This window comes from Caretta caretta, chromosome 2 (assembly GCF_965140235.1).
Source record: "Caretta caretta isolate rCarCar2 chromosome 2, rCarCar1.hap1, whole genome shotgun sequence".
Classification (NCBI taxonomy): Eukaryota; Metazoa; Chordata; order Testudines; family Cheloniidae; genus Caretta; species Caretta caretta.
In genome coordinates this window covers 52,037,518-52,061,090 of record NC_134207.1, presented here as the reverse complement: position 1 = coordinate 52,061,090, position 23,573 = coordinate 52,037,518, and the positions used below count along the sequence as shown (strand labels likewise).

At 43.5% G+C, this 23,573-nt stretch overlaps 1 protein-coding gene across 6 annotated transcripts; it reads right to left on the bottom strand.

The window, feature by feature from the left end:
- Positions 1-499: 499 nt before the first annotated feature.
- On the bottom strand, positions 500-22,467 carry LOC125632599 (myelin P2 protein-like). Of its 6 annotated transcripts, none has more exons than XM_048841067.2 (5): positions 22,367-22,467; positions 12,722-12,821; positions 6,362-6,534; positions 1,443-1,544; positions 500-646 (listed from the first exon to the last, which is right to left on the bottom strand). In XM_048841067.2, the coding sequence occupies exons 2-5, from the start codon at positions 12,792-12,794 to the stop codon at positions 596-598; spliced, it is 399 nt and encodes a 132-aa protein (XP_048697024.1). In that variant the 5' UTR covers positions 12,795-12,821; positions 22,367-22,467; the 3' UTR covers positions 500-595. The 6 variants fall into 6 exon arrangements, with proteins under 6 accessions (XP_048697024.1, XP_048697026.1, XP_048697027.1 ...); XM_048841069.2 differs by lacking the exon at positions 22,367-22,467 and adding an exon at positions 22,184-22,345; XM_048841070.2 differs by lacking the exon at positions 22,367-22,467 and adding an exon at positions 22,189-22,345.
- Between the last annotated feature and the right edge of the window lie 1,106 nt (positions 22,468-23,573).

Below are 23,573 nucleotides of genomic sequence, written 5' to 3'. Positions count from 1 at the left end.
TCCCCAGCCTACCTCCAGGCCAGGGGTGGGCAAACTATGGCCCTGGGCTGGATCCGGCCCCTCAGGACTTTGGAGCCGGCCTGTGGATTTGCCAACCCCGTGGTGCTGAGGGCCCCGTGCGGCCCTGGGGGAAGGGGGAGGGAAAGTGGGAGAGGGGGTTGATGCAGCCCTCGGGCCAATGTACAAGTTCTCATGTGGCCCCTCCTGGTGATTTGAGTTTGAGACCCCTGGTCTGAGGTACTGTGAATCTTCTATAAACACTGAAATGAGTGTGCATTGCCCAGTAATTAGAAAACATTTTCAGGGCTCATATACAATTCTTTTCAAAATGTAATTTTAAAAAAAAGTGGCTGGTGGCAAGTGCATAATGCTGTTAGGATCAATGGTGTCATGGGGCAGATTCTTTTAGTGAGGCAAATTTAGCATCAGGCACTATCAACCTTTTTAAAGAAAATCCAACCACTCAATAGCCTATAGACACCACTATAAAGGCAATAAGTATTTACTTCATTTGTAAGCTTTTTATTAAGTACCTACAACAGTTAAGTTTATAGTACTCCAATTTTTAGTCAAGCAGGGTACTGACAGAGTTTCTTCAGGCTTTCTCATAGATCCTAGTGCAGGTGATGTCATTCATGGTGCATTCCTAGAAGACAAAAGAGGAGTTCACCAAAACAGTTGTACTTTCTCACAGCAAAACAGTAAAGACAATCCCACTTTAAATACAACGAGGGAGAAGAAAAATCATCTCATCCATTTTGTTTGTGCAAAGAAAAATGTGCACTATATTATAAGGTTATTGGTATTAGTATTTCCCCTTTTCACATTTCCTTCCAACTTTAACATATATTTTGATTTACAAAAAAAATCAAAATATATGTTAAAGACTAATATTTGTATGAATTCAGCCATCTTTTGAGCGTCTTCATTTCTGTCTTACTTATATGGCCCCCACAACCACAGTATCTGAACACCTCACAATCTTAAATGAATTTATCTTCACAACACCTCTTTAAGATATGGAAGTACTTTTATCCCACAGAGAGTTTAAGGCCTGCATCCTTAAAAGTATGTAGGTGTCTAAATCTCATTGAAATCAACAGAAGTTAGGTAACCAAATACCTTTGAGGATCTGGGTCTAAGTAACTTGCCCAAAGTTATAAAGGAAATGTGTGGTGGAGTAGGGACTTGAACACACGGCTTCTGAGTTCCATGCTAACCACCAATCCATCTTTCCTCTTGTCCCATATTCCTCAATATTAACTTAAGTCAGCCTATTTGCTAATGTTCTCTTCCTGCCCTATGCAACCAATCACACTTCTAACATAAGCCACATTTATTTAAGGAGAAAAATTGAATGTAAAATTAAACTATAACTGTTTAGATGATCTCTACGGCTTTGCATTAATCAGTGATCAGATAATTAGAATGAATTCACTCACCACCACCATTTTCCCATCTACCACTTGTCTCTTTATTGTGGTCTCTTTGCCATCCCAGTTCTGGACCTGATTTAATGACCCATTGTCTAAGGTTACAATGCTCTGAAGAAACAGAAAGAAGCAAAACATGAGTATCCTGCCCAGATTATTATTATTTAATCTAATTAGAGCAGAGGCACACATAAATTATTATTTAATTTAATTACAGCAGAGGCACATATACTACCCCAGTGTGCAGGGGGACTCAGTTATGCTAGTTACTGTACAAACGTATATTGAAAGATAGCCCCTGCCCAGAAGAGCTGATGGTCATGCTGGTTAAAGAAGTTATTCACTCAACACTCAGAAAGTCCCACTTTCTATCTTGGGGTTTTACACTGAACATAAAAACGGCCACACTGGGTCAGACCAAAGTCCATCTAGCCGAGTATCCTGTCTTCCAATAGTGGCCAGTGCCAGGTGCTTCCAATGGAATGAACAGACTAGATAATCATCAAGTGATCCATCCCCTATGGCCCATACCCAATGTGATGAGCAGCAGGTATCCGGGGATCTTTCATGTGAAATAGATGGGCAATGATAGGTACTAGCCCCAATGCTATTCAACATTTTTATTCATGTTTTGGCAATACATATAAAATCACTACTGATAACATTTGTGGATGAAACAGATTGCCGGGGTGGTAATTAATGAGGGCAGAGCAATCTGGATTGATTGGTCAACTAGGCCCATTAAAACAAAATACATTTTATTACATCCAAATACAAAATGATATACCTAGAAGAAGAAATGTAGGCCTTAACTACAGAACAGGGGGCTGTATCCTTGATAGCAGTGACTCTGAAAAGGATTTTAGGGGTCATAGTGGACAAGCAACTCAGCATTAGCTCCCAGTGCGATGCTATGGCAAAAAGAGCTAATGTGATTGTGAAAATTTGTCTAAGTACAGTTTATGAATTCTGGTTAATTTTGTGAAATTACTGCATGTGATTGAATGCCTCAATGTGTAGTGAGTCAGCCAGGGGCTGGGAAGGTCCCTGTCACATCAATCCCTCCCCTCCCCTTCTGGAATAAGCTACAGAACAAACAAAAAGATAAAACAAAAGATAATGGAGCAAATAATTAAGCAATCAATTTGCAAACATCTAGACAGTAATAAGGTGATAAGTAACAGTCAGCATGGATTCGTCAAGAACAAGTTGTGTCAAACCAACCTGATAGCTTTCTTTGGCAAGGTAACAAGCCTGGTGGATGGGGGAAGATGTGGTATAACTTGACTTTAGGAAAGCTTTTGATACTGTCTCACATGACCTTCTCCTAAACAAACTAGGGAAATGAAACCTAGATGGAGCTACTATAAGCTGTGTGCAAAACTGGTTGGAAATTGTTCCCAGAGAGTAGTTATCAGTGGTTCACAGTCATGCTGAAAGGGCATAACGAGTGGGGTCCTGCAGGGATCAGGTCTGGGTCCGGTTCTGTTCAATATCTTCTTCAATGATTTAGATAATGGTATAGAGAGTACACTTATAAAGTTTGCAGACAATACCAGGGGTTGCAAGTGCTTTGGAGGATAGGAATAAAATTCAAAATGATCTGGAGGAGAAATAGTCTGAAGTGATTAGGATGAAATTCAATAAGGACAAATGCAAAGTACTCCATTTAGGATGGAACAATCAGTTGCACACATACAGAATGGGAAATGACTGTGTAGGAAGGAGTACTGTGGAAAGGGATCTGGGGGTCATAGTGGACCATAAACTAAATATGAGTCAACAGTGTGACACTGTTACAAAAAAAGCAAACATCATTCTGGGATGTATTAGCAAGAGTGTTGTAAGTAAGATATGAAAAGTAATTCTTCACAATGCTCTACTCCGCCGTAATTAGGCCTCAACTGGAGTATTGTGTCCAGTACTGGGTGCCACATTTCAGGAAAGATGTGGACAAATTGGAGAAAGTCCAGAGAAGAGCAACAAAAATGATTAAAGGTCTAGAAAACGTGACCTATGAGGGAAGACTGAAAAAATTGGGTTTGTTTAGTCTGGAGAAGAGAAGACCGAGAAGGGACATGATAACAGTTTTCAAGTACAATGACGGTTTTTTACAAGGAGGAGGGAGAAAAATTGTTCTTCTTAACCTCTGAGGATAGGACAAGAAGCAATGGGCTTAAATTGCAGCAAGGGAGGTTTAGGTTGGACATTAGCAAAAACTTCCTAACTGAGGGTGGTTGAGCACTGGAATAAATTGCCAAGGGAGGTTGTGGAATCTCCATCATTGGAGATTTTTAAGAGCAGGTTAGACAAATACCTGTCAGGAATGGTTTAAATAATATAGTCCTGCCTTGAGTGCAGGGGACTGGACTAGATGACCTCGTGAGGTCCCTTCCAGTCCTATGATTCTATTAAAAGAAGTTGTTAACCGTGATGACTGTGCTCTGACAGGGCAATGGGTATGCTATGGAGGATGCCTGAGCTGGAAGAAAACTAGTTTAACCAAGTTTATCTGCAGGGAAGGGAAAGTGGAGAGTGGAAAATCCCCAAACAGGAGAACAAATGGGAAGAGCTGGCAGAGCAGGGGTTTAAAAAGCAAAGGAGCAGGCTTTAGGAAGGACAGGGGATTTATTTATTTTTTTTACTGCAGGACCAGCCAAGGTCAAAGGAAGCTGGATGGAGGAGAGAGGTCCAGGAGGTGGCACTTGGAATCCTGAAAGGACACTGTTCCAAATCCTGAAGAATACTCCAGAGTAGTGAGGAAATTGAGGCAAGAATGACATACAGATATTTTACTGTATTGTCTAGAGCTGTGTAATTTTTGTGCTGTTTAAAGTAGAGAATGATTGGTTTAAGAACCTTTAGCTAAGTCTTTGTGATGTGTGCTTCACGTATCATGTGTCCCTGGAGACTGTACACCAGAGTGCCCACAAGGTAGGAGCCCTTAGAAAGGGTGTGCTTAAATTAATGGGAAGATGGAAGGAGCCAGTACTAATTTCAGGACCTAGGCAGCTGGATCATGGGGTCTCAAGAAAGGTGTTATACAGAGGATCTGTATCCTGAGAATGTGCCTAAAAACCCAGAGCCAGATGAAGCTTAAAGCAAAAGGCACCACCATGTTGAGACCCAAACGCAGCAGCCTGGTGAGTGTCCAGAAGGGGGAATGACTAGGATTGTGACAGCAATCCTTAGGTGTATAAACAGAGAATTAGTGAGTATGAGTAGGAAGGTGATTTTACCTCTGTATACAGCATTGGTCAGACCAATACTGGAATACTGGGTATAGTTCTGGAGTTCACAGTTTTAAAATGTGTTGAAAAATTGAAGAGGGTGCAGAAATGAGCCACAGAAATTATTTGAAGGATGGAGAAAATGCCTTTTGTTGAGACACTTAAAGAGCTCAATCTGTTTCGTTTATTAAAATAAAATAAAATAAAAAAAATAAAAAAGACCAGTGGTGACTTTATTACAATGTATAAGCACATTCACAGGGAGAAAGCACCGAATAGTAAATAGCTCTTTAAGCTAGCAGAGGAAGGCATAACAAGAACAAATGAATGGAAACTGAAGCCAGACAAATTCAAATTAAAAATTAGGCACATATTAACAGTGAGGGTGATTAACCATTTGGAACAGACTGTCAAAGGGAAGGATGAATTTTCCATCTACTGATGTCTTCAAATTCAGATTGGATGCCTTACATAAGAACGGCCACACTGGGTCAGACCAAAGGTCCATCTATCCTATTATCCTGTCTTCTGACAGTGGCCAATGCCAGGTGCCACAGAGGGAATGAACAGTACAGGTAATCATCAAGTGATCCATCCCCTGTTGCCCATACCCAACTTCTGGCAAACAGAGGCTAGGGACCATCCCTACCCACCTTGCTAATAGCCATTGATGGACCTATCCATGAATTTATCTAGTTCTTTTTTGAACCCTGTTATAGTCTTGGCCTTCACAACATCCTCTGGCAAGGACTTCCACAGGCTGACTGTGCGTTGTGTGAAAAAATACTTCCTTTTGTTTGTTTTAAACCTGCTGCCTATTAATTTCATTTGGTGATCCCTAGTTCTTGTATTATGAGAAGGAGTAAATAACACTTCCTTATTTACTTTCTCCACACCAGTCATGATTTTATAGACCTCTATCATATCCTCCTTTAGTCGTCTCTTTAACAAGCTGAAAACTCCCAGTCTTATTAAATCTCTCCTCATACGGAAGCCATTCCATACCCCTAATCATTTTTGTTGCCCTTTTCTGAACCTTTCCCAATTCCAATATATCGTTTTTGAGATGGAGTAACCACATCTGCATGCAGTATTCAAGATGTGGGCAAACCATGGATTTATATAGCAGCAATATGATATTTTCTGCCTTATTATCTATCCCTTTCTTAATGATTTCCAACATTCTGTTCACTTTTTTGACTGCTGCTTCACATTGACTGGGTATTTTCAGAGAACAACTCTCCACAATCATTTCAAGATCTTGCTCTTGAGTGGTAACAGCTAATTTAGACCCCTTCATTTTATATGTATAGTTGGGATTATATTTTTCAATGTGCATTACTTTGCATTTATCGACATTGAATTCTTTCTTCTAGATGCTCTTTAACCTATAAGTTTTTGAGCTGGGTACAAAGTTACAGAGGTAACTGGGTTAGACTATATGATCTAATGATCCCTTCTGTTCTTAAACTCTATAAATCTAAGGAAAAAATTCCTAATGTACTTCATGGAATCTGGCTCTTCTCCTTTTTTAGGGGGATATAAAAGCTCTACTTAAACACACCTGGAAAGCTCAGTGCAACTTATCTAATTATCCACTCTGATAATTAGCAGATGTGTTTTTACCATGTGGAAAAGAACTGTCTGTGCCTTTTGCAGCAGATTGGGAGCACCGTGAAGGACAGCTTTAATCCTCACCTTGGTTTTCCGGTCATCTGGTGTGGTTTCATCAAACTCCTCACCAAGCTTGAAAGAGATCTCATTATTTTTAAAGGCACTCTTGGTTTTGATGGTTACCATATCACCGTGAGCACTGATGGTCATGCTGGGTTTGGCCAGCTTGCCCAGTTTCCTGGTGGCTAAGCCCACTCCTGTAAGCAAGATAATTCAGATCTCTTAAATGCTACCAGGAAAAAAAACCATTATGGATTTCAGTGTCTCAGGAATCCATCACTTCTGGGACCAACCCGTCACTTCCAGGACCGACCGCACTGGCCAATTGCGCCGGCCTGTGGGGCCCCACAAAGCGCAGGGCCTGGAGCAGTCACACGCACCTAGAAGCCCTGTGGCCTGCCTGGGCAATTTAAAAGGGCCGGGGGCTACCCTTTTTAATCACCCAGGCCCCTGGGCCCCTTTGCCTCCACTCCCGTTGGTGGGCTTGCTTATTAGTGACCTCAGAAAAAAACATAAAATTCTCACTGATGAAGTTTGCAAATGACACAAAAATTGGGGGAGTGGTAAGCAATGAAGAAGACAGGTCACTGATACAGAGCGATTTGGATCTCTCTTTGTATATATGTGTTTTAATATGGCTGAATGTAAAGTTATACATCTAGGAGCAAAGAAGGTAAGCCATACTTACATGATAGAGGACTCAAGGCTGGGAAGCAGTGACTCTGAAAAAGATTTGTGGGTCATGGTGTATAATGAGCTGATCAGAAGCTCCCAGTGTGATGATGTGATCAAAAGGGCTAATGCAATCTTTGGATACATAAACAAGGGGAACCACAAGTAGGAACAGAGAAATTATTTTGCTTCTGAATTTGGCACTGGTGCACCTGCTGCTGGGATACTGTTTTTAGTTCTGGTGTCCACAGTTCAAGAAGGATATTGATCAACTGGAGAGGGGTGGGGAACTTTTTTTCTATTAGGGGCCACTCACCCACAGAAAAAATCAGTCGCGGGCCACACACAGCCCCGTGGGGGGTGGGGGCTCAGGGCTTCCCCTAAGCTCCGGGGTGGGGCCAGAAATGAGGGGTTTGGGGTGCAGGAGGCGACTCCAGGCTGGGGCCAAGGGGTTTGGAGTGCGGGAGTGGGTTCTGCCCTGGGGCAGGGGGTTAGGGGTGTGGGCTCAGGCTGGGCTGTGCTTATCTCAGGCGGCTCCCAGTCGGCAGTGCAGCAGGGCTAAGTCAGGCTTCCTGCCTGCCCTGGCTCCGCACTGCTCCTGGAAGCAGCCGTCATGTCTGGCTCCTACGCGGAGCTGCCCACAGCTCCCATTGGCCGCGGTTCCTCGCCGATGGGAGCTGCGGAACTGGCAGTGGTGGAAGCGCACAGAGCTTCCCTGATCACCCCTTCTCCTAGGGGCCACAGGTACATGCCGGTCATTTCCGGGAGCTGGAGCTGACCCTAACTTTCCCCCACAGCAGAGTGAGCTGGCGCTTGTGGCTCCAGCCCCACGGGGGAGTGGGGCGCCAAGGCTCCGGTCCTCTGGCCTGCAATGTGGAGACTTGCCACGGGCCAGAAGAATTGAAGCAATGGACCGGATACGGCCCGCGGGCCATAGGTTCCCCACCCCTGGATTAAAGGATTAGAAAGCCTGCCTTCGAGTGATAGACTCAAGGAGCTCAAACTATGTAGCTTAACAAACAGAAAGGTAAGGGGTGACTTGATTACAGTCTACCAGCACCCACATGGGGAATAAATATTTGATAATGGGCTATTTGATTTAGCAGAGAAAGGTATAGCCTAGTCCAATGGCTGCAAGTTGAAGCTAGACAAATTCAGACTGGAAATAAGGTGTACATTTTTAACAGTGAAAGTAATTAATCATTGGAGAAATTTACCAAGGTGGATTCTCCATTGCTGACAATTTTTAAATCCGTATTGGATGTTCTTCTAAAAGATTTGCCCTAGGAATTATTTTGAGGATGTTCTATGGCCTGTGTTACATAGGAGCTCAGACTAGATAATCACAATGGTCCCTTCTGGCCTTAGAATCTATGATTCTATGGATCTGTGATTTAACGCTGTGTAGTCAGCCAGAATAATATCCAGCAGGTAAATGGAGGCATATATATTCACATGAAATAATACAGACATCTTCCTCATTCCCCACACCCTACTTTTAATACCTGCCTGTAGTGGAGTGGCTGCCCCACTCCTGCAGAACAGGGGTTAAAAGCAGTCGTGGAGAGGGCTGCAGCTGGGAAAAGGAGTGAAAGCAGCTAAGGGAATAGCTGATCACAGGTGTGGCCAGCCCAATCAGGCCACAGCTGGCCCTATAAAGGGGCTGTGAGCCAGAAGCTGAGGAGTCTCACTCTAGCCCTGGAGTGGGAGGGGCTAGCTGCTGAAGAGAAGAGAAGAGAAGAGAAGAGAAGAGAAGAGAAGAGAAGAGAAGAGAAAGCTGCAGCCTGGTAACACTGCAGGCCTTGGTGAAAGCCTACAGAGGTACTAGGGCTGCAGAGATACAGCCTGGGAATAGGCAGAGGCAGCCAGTCCTAACCCCTTGCCAATGATGAGTGGCCATTATAGACTGCAGTCTGCCCCAAGGAAAGGGGGCTAGATGATCAATTGGAGAAGGGTGGGGAACCTTTGATTCCCTCAGGGAACTGATGGGCAGGATCCCCTGGGAGAATAACATGAGGGGGAAAGGAGTCCAGGAGAGGTGGCTGTATTTTAAAGAATCCTTATTGAGGTTACAGGGACAAACCATCCCAATGTGTAGAAAGAATAGTATATATGGCAGGCGACCAGCTTGGCTTAACAGTGAAATCCTTGCTGATCTTGAACACAAAAAAGAAGCTTACAAGAAGTGGAAGACTGGACAAATGACCAGGGAAGAGTATAAAAATATTGCTTGGGGATGCAGGAGTGAAATCAGGAAGGTCAAATAACACCTGGAGTTGTAGCTAGCAAGAGAGGTTAAGAGTAACAAGAAGGGTTTCTTCAGGTATGTTAGCAACAAGAAGAAAGTCAAGGAAAGTGTGGGCCCCTTACTGAATGAGGGAGGCAACCTAGTGACAGAGGATGTGGAAAAAGCTAATGTACTCAACGCTTTTTTTGCCTCTGTCTTCACGAACAAGGTCAGCTCCCAGACTGCTGCACTGGGCAGCACAGCATGGGGAGGAGGTGACCAGCCCTCTGTGGAGAAAGAAGTGGTTGGGGACTATTTAGAAAAGCTGGACGAGCACAAGTTCATGGGGCCAGATGCTCTGCATCCGAGAGTGCTAAAGAAGTTGGCGGATGTGATTGCAGAGCCATTGGCCATTATCTTTGAAAACTCATGGCGATCCGAGGAAGTCCCGGATGACTGGAAAAAGACTAATGTAGTGCCCATCTTTAAAAAAGGGAAGAAGGAGGATCCTGGGAACTACAGGCCAGTCAGCCTCACCTGAGTCCCTGGAAAAATCATTGAGCAGGTCCTCAAGGAATCGATTCTGAAGCACTTAGAGGAGAGGAAAGTGATCAGGAACAGTCAGCATGGATTCACCAAGGGCAAGTCATGCCTGACTAATCTAATTGCCTTCTATGATGAAATAACTCCCTCTGTGAATGAGGGAAAAGTGGTGGACCTGTTGTTCCTTGGACTTTAGCAAAGCTTTTGACACCATCTCCCACAGTATTCTTGCCATCAAGTTAAAGAAGTATGGGCTGGATGAATGGACTATAAGGTGGATAGAAAGTTGGCTAGATTGTCGGGCTCAATGGGTAGTGATCAATGGCTCCATGTCTAGTTGGCAGCCGGTATCAAGTGGAGTGCCCCAAGGGTCGGTCCTGGGGCTGGTTTTGTTCAATATCTTCATAAATGATCTGAAGGATGGTGTGGATTGCACCCTCAGCAAATTTGCAGATGACACTAAACTGGGAGGAGTGGTAGATATGCTGGAGGGTAGGGATAGGATACAGAAGGACCTAGACAAATTAGAGGATTAGGCCAAAAGAAATCTGATGAGGTTCAACAGCAGAGTCGTTCACTTAGGACAGAAGAATCCCATGCACTGCTACAGACTAGGGACTGAATGGCTCGGCAGCAGTTCTGCAGAAAAGGACCTAGGGGTTACAGAGGATGAGAAGCTGGATATGAGTCAACAGTGTGCCCTTGTTGCCAAGAAGGCCAATGGCATTTTGGGATGTATAGGTAGGGGCATTGCCAGCAGATTGAGGGACGTGATCGTCCCCCTCTATTCAACATTGGTGAGGCCTCATCTGGAATACTGTGTCCAGTTTTGGGCCCCACACTACAAGAAGGATGTGGAAAAATTGGAAAGAGTCCAGCGGAGGGCAACAAAAATGAGTAGGGGACTGGAACACATGACTTATGAGGAGAGGCTGAGGGAACTGGGATTGTTTAGTCTGCGGAAGAGAAGAATGAGGGGGGATTTGATAGCTGCTTTCAACTACCTGAAAGGGAGTTCCAAAGAGGATGGATCTAGACTGTTCTCAGTGGTAGCTGATGACAGAACAAGGAGTAATGGTCTCAAGTTGCAGTGGGGGAGGTTTAGGTTGGATATTAGGAAAAACGTTTTCACTAGGAGGGTGGTGAAACACTGGAATGCATTACCTAGGGAGGTGATGGAATCTCCTTCCTTAGATATTTTTAAGGTCAGGTTTGACAAAGCCCTGGCTGGGATGATTTAGTTGGGGACTGGCCCTGCTTTGAGCAGGGGGTTGGACTAGATAACCTCCTGAGGTCCCTTCCAACCATATTCTATGACTAGCAGTGGCCACTGAGGCAAGGTGGGGTTAGAGGATTGGGGGTTCCCCAGGAAGGGGAGACCCAGAGCATGGGGCAGAACCCTGAGGTAAAAGGGCAGTGGGGTCTGGGAGGGACATGAAACTGAGGCAGGTGAGCCACTGGCCAGCAGAGGGTGCTCTGAGGCTGGAAAAGAGCTAATTCCAAGATGACCAGCAGGAGGTGCTGTGCCGGTGAGTTCTGCAATCTGCTACACTCCCTCATAAAGCTTACTACAAGGTGCCCAGAAAAAGTTTTAAATAGACATGGGTACCTTGCATTTCAGAATGCATTTTATGAGGCAACATTAAAAGTATGGCTTACACAGTCTGCTTTGTGTGACCTGATCTTGGTAAGGGCTTATTTATTCATTGCTTGCAGTCTTACCTATCCTGGATAAAGCACTGCCAGTGACTGACCAATGAATGGAAAGCCGAACACAAACGAGGCCCTGTGTTTTGGGGGAATAATTATTAGTTAAGCCCTTTGTTCCCACAAAGGACAGAGACAAACTGATCCCTTCAGAGTTTATGCCTCGAAAAGCCTGTATTTGAGAAAGATTGCAGCACCAAAACAAGCTGAAATAATTTATTAAGGGAGACCTGGTGAGATTTTGAGACCTCCCTAGAAAAAACGTAAAGGGTAATCAGAGGTGGAGTTCATAGATTTGTTCAAATCTGGGTTACATTGTGCCTAAATCACTACATTTTGGGAGAGGGCTTGGCTTATAATTGCAAGTCCTTTAATAAAGTTTTATGTAGAGCAAACAGCTGTGTCTCAGAATGTTGTCAGTTGCCTTAGAGGCAGACTGTAGAAACAAGCCAGCAATTGTCAATTGGTACTAGGGAATCAGTGATGTCACTGTCATGGTACTGTCATATTTGAGGTATGAGAAATGTTTGGTAGTACTATTAAGCAGAACCCAATATTAGGCCACTGCGAAAATGATGCTAATTCTAATTGATTGGCTCTATTTGGCAACTGAACAATGTGTACCATCACTTTTTCTTCTTATTTGTGGTGGATTCTTGGCTTAGTTGAAGGAAGTCTTAGTATTTTAACAGGATTTGAGGTTTTGATGGTACCATCATGTGTCCACATTTTACAGGTATACCACTTGGTTCCATTGCTCAGTATCCTGAACTCAATTTTCCAGGATAAAAGCAAAAATTTAGTCATTAAAACAAAATCAATGCAAAAAACCCACTTCTTTTTACGTTATCTCAAGAAAGGAATCAGGGAGTGGTAATCATCTTTAACACAAACACCTCTGGCTAGAATATTTACAAATGATTTACTAATTAAGTTACTTTATAAATATCATAGGTTTTTTCAGGTGTAGTAGATTATCTGGGCAATTCCCAGGCAATGGAGGATCAGTACTTGCAGTGTCATTTCAAGTCTACTATAGCAGTGAATGTCTTAAGGAAAAAGGAGTTCCATCATGTCCCATAGCCTATTCTACCATCTCATAGTGGTCACTCCTTTGTTTGCAAGTGACTGGAAAGCAAGAGATCCCCAGATTATTTCTACTTAAAAACAGTGACCATTAAAGGCAGAAAGGACACTTAAAAGAAAAAGCATTAAAACCCTGTAATATTTCTCACCTAATTCTTTCATGTATGCATCAAAGTTTTCACATGAGGTTGAATTCCAGGTTCCCAGGAGATGATCAACCATTTTGTCCGATTTAGTGGAGCGCTCGCTCTGAAGGGGGGGGAAAAAACCCAACTGCTTTAATGGCCTGATCCAAAGCCCAGTGAAGTCAATGGGAGTCTTTCCAATAGCTTTAGTGGGCTTTGGATTAGCCCCTAAGCATGTGGTGTGTAATGCATAGGGAGTAATATCTTGTTTTTAATATGCTTTGAATATGTGCTATCCCGGTTGGAACGTGTCTTCAGAAACCCCCATTACTAACCATTCACACTTATCCCAGCATTTCCATGCAAAGACAATCATCACCATATAATGAACTTTTCAAATCTAATAGGGAAAAGCAGTCTGGCTGAGCACTAATGAAACACAGCTGCGAAAACAAAAGGGAGTAAAGATTCTGCAGCAAGAATGGTTCTGCTTCCTGCTTCCCCACTTCACCCCAAAGGGCATAAAATCTCACAATGAAACACACATTTGTCTTAGTTAATTCTGTATTACTTTTGGGGGGTTGGCTATATTGGGCTGGATTCTCAGCGGAAGTAAGTGTTCCACCTTCTCTGGTCATAGAGCTGAACGTAATTTAGAGCAGACTCCGGACTGTTCTAATTTACAGGGGCTGGATCAGTGACCTGGGTGGCCCGGGGATTAAGAGAGACCTTGGGGAAAGGGCCTTGGAGAGTGGGGAAATGTAAGAGGGACTTAGTGAAGGGGCGGTGGAGGCGAGGTTGGTATGCCATGTATTTGAGTTTAGCTGTGGTATATTGGGTCTTAAAGTTTGAGGTGAGATGCAGAAGAGAGGGGCAGGGGTAGAAATGAGAGGTGGGAGAGAGGGGAAGTTATGTGTTTGAGATACTGACTTCATGCTGATGACATTCAGGAAGAAATGTCTGAAAGACAGTGGCAGATGAGAGAGTGAACAGAGGATGAAAGCTCTGAGGAGAGGAAGGAAAGTGGTAGAGATGGTAGCTGAGGCCCAGCTCCTCAAAGGTATTTAGATACCTAACTCCCATTGATGTTGATCCTGAATTCCTTTGAGGATCTGGGCCTGAAGTCCCAAAAACAGATGAGGTAATTTATGGATATGCTGTAGATGGGGAAGAGGAAGGAGGTCACAGTGTTGTGAGTCACTGGCAGAGCATGAGAGGGGAAGGATATGGACCCACCATGGGCAACAATGAATGAGGAGTCTGAGGGTATGTCTAGATAGCAATTAGACACCCGCAGCTGGCCTGGGTCAATTGACTCAGGCTCGTGGGGCTTGGGCTGTGGGACTGTAAAATTGTCTAGACATTTGGGCTTGGGTTGGAGCCTGAGCTTTGGGACCCTCACATTGGGTCCACAGCAATTTTTATCCCTGAAGCTTGGGCCCCATGAGCTCAAGTCAGCCATGCCATGGGCCTTTTATTCCAGTAGAGGCCAGTCTGAGAGGCAGCTTTGCACGGTTCCTGGAGATGCTGCTGCTAAGGGTTGAAGTATTTAAAATAAGCTTAAAATAAATAACACAGCAGGACCTAACTTTTGCTAATGTGTTTTGATTTAGGGTTCTGAGCCTGCTTCTCTTTCCCTGCAGGCATCCAAGGGGCAAGACACAGGGAACCTGCCTACAACTCCACTGACCAGTAGGTGAGCGCGTGCTGGCTCGCATCCATCTGCAGCTGGCAGTTGGCACTGACAACTGTCAAAGAGCCTTTAGTCAGGGCAGGGTACAATGGGATTGGCAAGCAGTTGGTGTTCTCCAACCAATCACTGAACTCTAAGTCACAATGCTTCTTAACTTCACCCTTTTGCCTGGCTGCTGAGAAGGCGAGTGAAGCAGGTTTGTGAATGAGATTCATGAAAACAGACTGAAGGGAAAGTAAATTTGCCAGATACAGTTACCTGCGGTACCCTTTGTATTGTTCTCTTTAGCCTAAATTATTGCTCCCTGACACAAGATAGAATATCGGAGTACCTGAAACTCTACCTCTCAAACTCCAGTGTACCACACATCTAACCAATACCAGCGTGGAAAGCAGGGACAGCCACAGTGCTAACAGTGCACCACTGGGCCAGACTGGCTGCATTCTAAAGTTTGACAAAGACAACCATGTTTTCAAGGGGTCATTCCAGACTAGGGGTAGAATGCTAAAGACATCCAGAGAGTTATTTTTTTAATTTCTATCAGGCTGTTTATTCATCCTTGCTCTCTATTATCTTTGAAACTCAATCATTCCTTATACGCTATGTTGAATCTGCAAGATTGTTTATAATCCCTGAGGTGGTTGTTACAGTGCTATTTTCTTGGGAATTACCTTGAAGTTTTACTCTAACACACAGAATGCATCAGGCCAACCCTGGTGTAACACCTTGAGTTCACTGGAGTTACAGCAAGGATAAATTTGGTCTGTCATCTCTAAGGTCTAGGAGTTTGTGTTTAATTTTGTAACTGGGGACCTGTAGGGTGGGTGGTCCTGTTCAGCAATTACTCTGCAATGTCAGTACACCGACATACTTCTCATGCCTGTGTGTGTGGATTTTGTAGGATCTCTGGAGTGTAATAAGAACTGTTATAACAAACTGAACAGTTTAACACTTCATACTGCAGGACTGTCACCCCATGACTCTGTGTGAGGTGACATGGGAATCTAGGGTGCGTTGAAGCTTAACCCATATGCTCTATATCTCACTGGTGATATTATTAGCCAGTTATGCAGGCTAAAATGTATAATTTATTGTGGCACAGTCTGCAGTGCCTTTATACTTTTCTAATCTTCTTTTCACTAAATCCTTTTACTAAACACTTACTTAGTAAAGAAAATGGTACCGGGTAGAGCAGGATTAAAATAATGATTGTATGAACCAACTGGGACTGGAGAAAATGAAGATATCTCACAGATATAAGTCACTAAGGCTCAGATTTACTTCTGCTGACCAGGATTAGAGGATAAAAAATAGTCCACATTTTAAAATCTGCAAATATTTTATCTAGGGCTTCCCTCTCTCACCAATAAGATACACACAACAGATTTTGTTTTAGGGAGTTTGAGACCTGGTGAAGTTATTCAAGACTGCTTTGAAACCAAAGATCTTTTAAAATAAATCTGATCAAGAGGGTGTATGGGTGAGCAAGTCACCATGTGCATATTTAAAATATGTGTCATCTAATAGTTATTAAAGTTTAAAAATGACAGTCTGAGACATTGGGAAAATCCACTATGGAAGTGAGTACCATTAGGGGGAAAGGGCTTGCAGGTTTAAGATCTTATTCATGGTCAATGGAGAATTTAAAAGTGAGAAACGGTTAGGGCTGGGATTAATAGTAAATACAATGTTTTCAAAATCCATTTAGTGGAGCCTGAAATCTGTCAAAAAGGTGACGGGGGTGCGTGTTGCTAATCATTATTAGGGCATCTGAAATTATGAAAAAATTGGGAGTCACAAATGTATAGAAAGAAATACAGAAAGTCACAGGATCACATTATTGTGTGCAAAATATCCTTTATCTTGGGGAAAAAAATAAATCCTAGGTGACTTTCCCATTCTGCACAGGACATTGTACACATTCATGGAGAGATCTTGCTCAGTTGCAGGCTGACCGGGGCAGCAAAAGATAATTTATTATGAAAACAATTTTTTTTTCTGGCACAGAAGTCATGATCATAACAAATGTGTAGCCTTAGTCTATACTTTAGATCAAGAATGACTATGTCAAGGATAAAGGATTGTTTGCAGTGTTGATGGAGTCGTGAAGGCCCCAGGATAGTAGAAAGAGTACCTTTCCCAGACCTGAAGAAGAGCTCTGTGTAAACATGAAAGCTTGTCTCTTTCACCAGCAAATGTTGTTGGTCCAATAAAAGATACTGCCTCACCCATCTTGTCTCTCTAAGGACAGAGGATGCATGTTGTGAGCTCCAACAAGGCAACTCTCATACACAGATTTCTGCTCTATCGTTTGTTGTGTTATAGCTCTGAAAAGAAAGCCACAGTTCTTACCTCCTGACAATTAAGGTATCTTCCAATATACAAATAGCTGGGCATGTTACAAACCCACCTCTTTCTTATGTATCATTGAGACAGCTGCTGTCTTTGTGCACCATCATGGCAGCTGATATCAGATGGGATGCTCCTATTAAATAATTCACATCTGGGAGCCTGGAGTTATGGCATTATCCATGGTGGGTCATCAGCGCTGGAATTTTATCCCGCCGTTGAGGGAAAAAAAGCCACAAGTGGGTGTCTTTGGGTGCTTCTGAAAATCCCACCCTTAGTCTCGTCTTTGATAGTTGGCTGGTACTATGCAATGTTTAATCCTAGGTTCAAACACTTCTACTGCGAGAACTAAACCAATGGAGTTCTGATGATATCTAGGGTGGCGTCCATCATGTTGTTTTTCAAAATGGGGCTCAAAAATAATTTCAAATTATCGCCATCATGACAAAGGAACTATTCAGTTTTCCATAGGAACTTACTTTCTTCTAATTATGAAGCTCAACCAGCCTACATTTTTTCTTGTGCTGGTTCTTTGATCTTTTCTTGGTCATACAAGCACTATGTGTAAGGTTATAGAAAAAAACCTAGTAAATTGTGTGTGGAAAATGAATGTGCCCATGTTTCATGTACTGTATGCTGGGTAATAATATAAGAGGACTCAATGTTTCTTAAACTAAACTTATTCTTTATTAAGAGAACTATTTACAGAGGTGCTGTAACTGCAGCTAGAATTCCAGCCACATGCACACAGATTGGCTTACTGGTGCCTCCTCCAAATTCTTCCCTCCTACAATCTGTGCTTTGCCCTCGAAATTCCATGCATGTTGCTACAATCACAAATATATCATTGCCTGATGCATGCATAGGTGTATGCTTGCAAGTGTAGTGAAGTGCATATGTGATTTCATACGTGCTATGGCTCTCGGGAAGAATTTGCACACATACAAACAGATGCTTACTGTGTGCACACATAGAGGCATATATAAAATCTGGTTACACAAACACTGACAGTCAGGTCCATAACTGTTTGGGCCATCATGTGAAAATACAACATGGCAAAGTGTCATCAATGTATAAAGTTTATCAATTAAATATATGTTTACGTATAAATACAACTACACTCATGGGCCTGATTTTGCAAGGTGAGGAATCCCACTCGGTAAATACTGAGTTTTCTTAATTCACACTGATATTAATGAGAGTTGGGAGCACTCAGCAGATGAATGAAAATGTCCACTCTGGTTTGTGTTTCCAAAGTGCTCGTACAGTAGCCTTTTCCATAATTTTATTTAACTTTATAATGAAATTATAAACTGCCCTGAAAATTGTGTCCTTTTTAATATGGTTTCCAGTCTTCCCAGTGTGAAGAATCTAACCAATGTTGTTGTTAATATTATAATCTTACATGCATGTTGTGCTTTTTTGTTCCAAACAATCCTAAAGCACTTTGCAAACAGGAATCACCTTTCCCACCATAGGAATGCAGCCACCTCTGCACAACACAACAGTTCAGAATAGGAAGTAAGAAAGAAGTGTATAACCAATTGAAATCTAGGTAGATTTCAAGTTTACTTTGAAAAAAATTACCTGTTTTCTATGGGGATCCAAGAAACTAATCAGTGATGTATTTGGGATTATTGTCACAGTAAAATATCATTCATTACTTTAGATTACTTCTGATTCATGGCTGCGAGTAGTACAATGAGACTGTGTCTGTAGCAGGCAGCACAACTAACAGAAGTGGCAAAAAAAACTGAAAGGAACCTGTAATTGGTTACGTAAAAGCTAACTGGTCGCATGCTAAATTGAGTCTCTAAATTACTTTAGCAACCCAAATTGTACCACCAAGACTTTAGCCGAATGTATTTCCAGTATGCCTGTACAAATGTAACTGCAACATTTGTGTGTTCATCGCAGTGCATGTGAAAATTCACATTTGTGCAGGCAAAACCAGTAACTGCCGCCATGACATTTTTGCACAAAGAACAGAATCGCGTGTGCGCTCTCTGTCTCTCTCACGCACGCTGACTCTAGGAGTGTAGGTGCTGAACACCCATAAGCAGCCCCCATGGATCAGCACCTTCCCCTCCCTCCCTGAGCCTCTCGCCCACTGCGAACAGCTGTTTTGTGGCATGCAGGAGGTGGGGGGGAAGAACTGGGAGGGAAGAGGTAGAGCGGGGACAGGAAGAGGTGGGGCGGGGTTGGGGCCTTGGGGGAACGGGTGGAGAGGGGCAGGGCCTGGGACAGAGCTGGAGGTAGAGCACCCCCTGGGAACTTTGGAAAGTTGGTGCCTGTGACACAAAGAATTGATACAATTGCAAATTTAGTGGATGCATTTTAGAGGCTTGCTAACATTTTAACCCGAGGTGCGTGCCAAAGGCCCTCTAGGAGTTGTTGGCAAAATTAAACTATTGCTGGGTGTCTCTCTACGTTTGGGCAACTGCATCTAATTAACATGTTCTGCCAGCCTCTTCAGTGAATAATTGATGGGGAAAAAGAAAAGACAGGAATATCTTACCAAGTATTATTCATAATAACAGATGATTATCCACCATGCTAACAGCAAAAGTAAGGCAAATTTGCTAGCTTTGTAACTTCCTTGGCCAGTTTACAGATACAACAGTGTGTGCAATTTGCTTATGCTATATAAACTGAAATTTAATTCTGTTTATTTTTCGTACAGCAAATTATTCCACAATGCAAAACCGGTTCATGACACCACTACAAATATAACAGATTTGGTCTTTATCGTCGGTATCCTTTAAAAGTGTCTTCCATTTGACAGTTTCTATGGGTTCTATCAGTTCCAGTTCCCCATTATATGTTTAAGGAATATCTCTATCACGGCTAGTATTTGTAGTGTTGCTGACTCATTATTTTATTGCAAATCTCACAATAGCTGGTGTTCTTCTGAAAGCCCAGTTCATGTGAACCTTCCAGCCCTACATTTTTATGATTCCATGAGACTCTCAGCTTTCATATTAAAACAAAGTTTCTAGCCGTAATGGTTAGACAGAAAAGCTGGAAAATGGGCACCCTCAAGGCTCAAAACCCAGCAGGAAAATAAAAGAAACCCAAATCTATTACTTTTGAAACTCTCTTCATTTTTAAGTCTGTCTTAGGGGTCTGACTCATGATTTTTGCATGCTTGGGGGCGGCAATACTGAGCTGCCTGTTCGAAGAAAATGTTGAGAGTATCCACTGTATAAAAATGGCTATTGTTTAAGCGTGATGACCATCATCTTAGTTATCTCTGGTGACTGAAGCTGGTCATCCAGCGCTAAAGTCTGAGCCTCTGCAGTTTGAAATGGCAAATGTATCTGTACCTCTGGTCTGCTGAACATTACCCTAGGTTATTCCAACTTCTTGGTAGCCTTAAAAGTTTCCCTAAATAAGTCACCCTCTGCCCAACTCAGTCTAACAGTCTTGCAAACCTTGAGATTAACAATTCAATCCGTTCATGAATATGAATGATGTAGTTGAACACAGATACTAGAAAACTGCATCACTCACCTTTAACTGGACTACCTCCCTGATTTCTCTGCCTCAGGGCTGATGGCTCTCGCAGCCTGTGGGCTAATCTCCTTCCTCGCAGCTATGCTAGGCCCTGGGCCTTGCTGTTCAGAACCAGCCCACAGCTTTCTCTTGGCACTTGTAGAAATGGCTCCCCCTGCTGCTCAAGAAGCCTGACCTCCACTCCCTGCATAAACTGGACACAAGAAATATTTTTGGGGGCTCCTTAATAAATATTGCCTGAACTGGTTAAGCTTGACTATCTGTTTCTGAATGAGAAACAGAAATTTGGAGTCCTATTCCCAAAGTTCATGCTTCTCTACTTCGTTCATTGAGGGAAGAGGTATTCTTAGAAGTTCAAACGATAGGAAAAGACCATGGCAAGACTTTCAGAAATAGAAAGAACTTCCATGTGATATTCACTTGCTTCCATCAGATGTCCACTCTGCCTAACATGGCATACTGGGGATGCACTAGGTGTGTGGGATGAATCATAGTATTTCCAATCCCAAGTATTCAAAAATCATGTATCAGGCCCCACAAAATCATGAGAGAGACTTAAAATCATTATATAAAATCATTTCTTTTCTTCTCAAATAGAAGATTGTAATCCCAACAATCCAGGAGCTGCTGCTTCAAGAAAAAACCCAAACATCACAAGGTGCATGATAAAATTGTGAGAGTTGGCAACACTGGAATCATACCTCAAATGCTGCCCTTGCATACAGTACCTGGAATATGCCTTTTGTAGTGCTGCGTTTTTCAATGTGAATCTCCCTTATCCAGGACCGGCTCCAGGCACCAGCAAACCAAGCAAGTACTTGGGGCGGCTCTTTTCAAGGGGCAGCACTCCGGGCCTTTTTTGTTTGTTTGTTTTGGCGGCACTCCGCGTGGGGCGGCAAAAAACCTAGAGCCAGCCCTGCCCTTATCACAACATTCTTTTACATTCTGATGTCAACGCTTAAAAGAACTCCCCCACAGGCAGGGTTGTCCTTGGTTTCAGCAAAAACAAGATTAACCTTTGACAAAGAACGGTCATTTTACAGTTCAAACTAACGTACAAAAAATAAATAAAACCAAAAACAGAGGCATAAAGCAAGGTTACAGGGAAAGGGTATGGGTCATTGTGGCTAAGCTATACAAGAATTAAATCACATATGACAAGTGAAAAGCACAGTGGGGTAAGAGCTGGGGTGAGTTCATTTTGTAACTTTAGTTGCATATTTGTTCTATTTGTAAGCGGGGGAATAGTCCTGCTATTGTTGGGAACTTTCCTGGGTTCTACACTACCCCGGTGAAGTGGGCTAGCAAAAGGATCTGAGTCCTCGCTCCCACTTCCTTTACCCAGTGGCCTCCCTGCCCTTGAGGACTCCCCTTCCACTCTCCTGTCTGGCAGAGTCCTCATAACCCCAGCAAGGCTGGGCCCAGGATTCCTGAGGGGCTCGACCCCCAACCCTGCTGTGGTCACCTAGGACAGGGGCTAGGGTGTCCCCACTCTGGGGTACTCTCTCTGCACTGGGCACTTCTCTGACCCACTGACCATTACATACAGGTTAAAGCAAATGCAAGTTATTTAATCAACAATTAATTTTAAAAAGAATAAGAAAAAACGGGAAAGGTTAAAGGAAACACATCAACCCGCTCTGTGGCAGGGAACATCACAGTGTCTCTGGAATGTCAGGGCAGTTCACAGTCTGTTCCTTGTAAGTCCCAGGCCTTCCCCTCAGGCCCTGGCTGTGCTGCAGGGATGCTGTGGTTTGGACACTTGCTCTGGTGGTGGTCACACGCTCTCAGGTTGGACCCTTCTTCCCAGTGTCGCCCCCACCCTGTCAGGGTTATGATCCAAGCCTGGCCCGCAGAGCCCTGGCTGAGGCATCTCCCTGTGGTGGGCCTGCTGCCCAGGGTCCCCCTTGGTCTCCCCAGCTGCTCACCGCACCCAGCTCCAGACTGCTCCAGCCCCAGCTGCACCACTCGGTCTCTGCACTGCTGCTGCTGCTCTGCCTCCAGCTCCCTGGGCTGCTTCTCTGGCCCCTCTGCCTCTGGTTGCTATAGCTCTGCTCCCAAGACAGGTCTGCTCTGCAGGCTGCTTCTGTGACACTGCTCCCAGCACTGACCTGCTTCCTGGGCTGCTCTTCTGGCCCCTCTGGGTCTGGTTGCTGCAGTTCTGCTCCCAGGACAGGGTCTGCTCTCTCTGGGCTGCTTTTCTGGTCCCTCTGGATCTGGCACAGCTCTGCTCCCCAGCTCAGCTTGGGCCCCTGCTTTCTCCTTAGCTTGGCCCCACTCTGTCTGATGCAGGCAAATCCAGCTCATACGGAGGACGGGACCTCCCTGGCCTCCTGACTCTCTGATTAGCCTCCCCACCCTGCCATTCAGGCTGACCTGGAGCATTGGCCTCTCCCCATTGTTCCTGGGGGCTGTCAGTCTCAGGGTCCTGATTCCCCATTGACCCTTCCCCCTTTTTAGTACTGGGAACTAGCAACTAAAACACCCCCACTGAATGTTAGTAAGAGGCAACAGTCCCCTTACATATTACAGTGGTTTTCAACCTTTTTTTCATTTGTGGACCCCTATAATATTTTGAATGGAGGTATTGACCCCTTTGGAAATCTTAGATATAATCTATGGCCTCCCCGGGGTCCGCAAACCAGAGGTTGAAAACCATGGTTCTATGAGAATCTGAAGGTGATGCAATTTAATCAGGGAAACTCTGATTAATATGCAGCTGTAACTATACATAACACAGTAAAGCTAACGACAATTTACCGTATTCAGTGCAACCCACATGTAACAGTCGGTTTCCACACAAGATTCATAGCTTTTTAAGGTCAGAAGGGACCATTAGGATCATCTAGTCTGACCTCCTCCATAAAACAAACCGTAAAAACCTTACCAGTAATTTCTGCATGAAAACCATAATTTCTAATGTAGCTAAAGCATATCTTTTAGAACAACACCCAATGTTGATTTAAAGACTTCAAATGATGGCAAATCCACCACATGCCTAGGTACGTTGTTCAAATGGATAATTACCCTCACTGTTAAAAATGTGCATCTTATTTCTGAATTTGTCTAGCTTCAACTTCCAACCACAGGACCACATTATATATTTTTCTGTTGGATTAAAGAGCAATCTACTATCAGAAATCTCTTTCCCCATGTAAGTACTTGTAGACCATGATGTAGCCTTTATTTTAAATTGAATGAACTGACCATTTTGTGGTCAATTATAGTGAGTCCACTTCCTGTTGCTTCAGTTTAAAGATAAATAGGGTGGAGATTTGGAGGCTCTAGGAACACACAAAAAATGAAGGCAGTAACTAC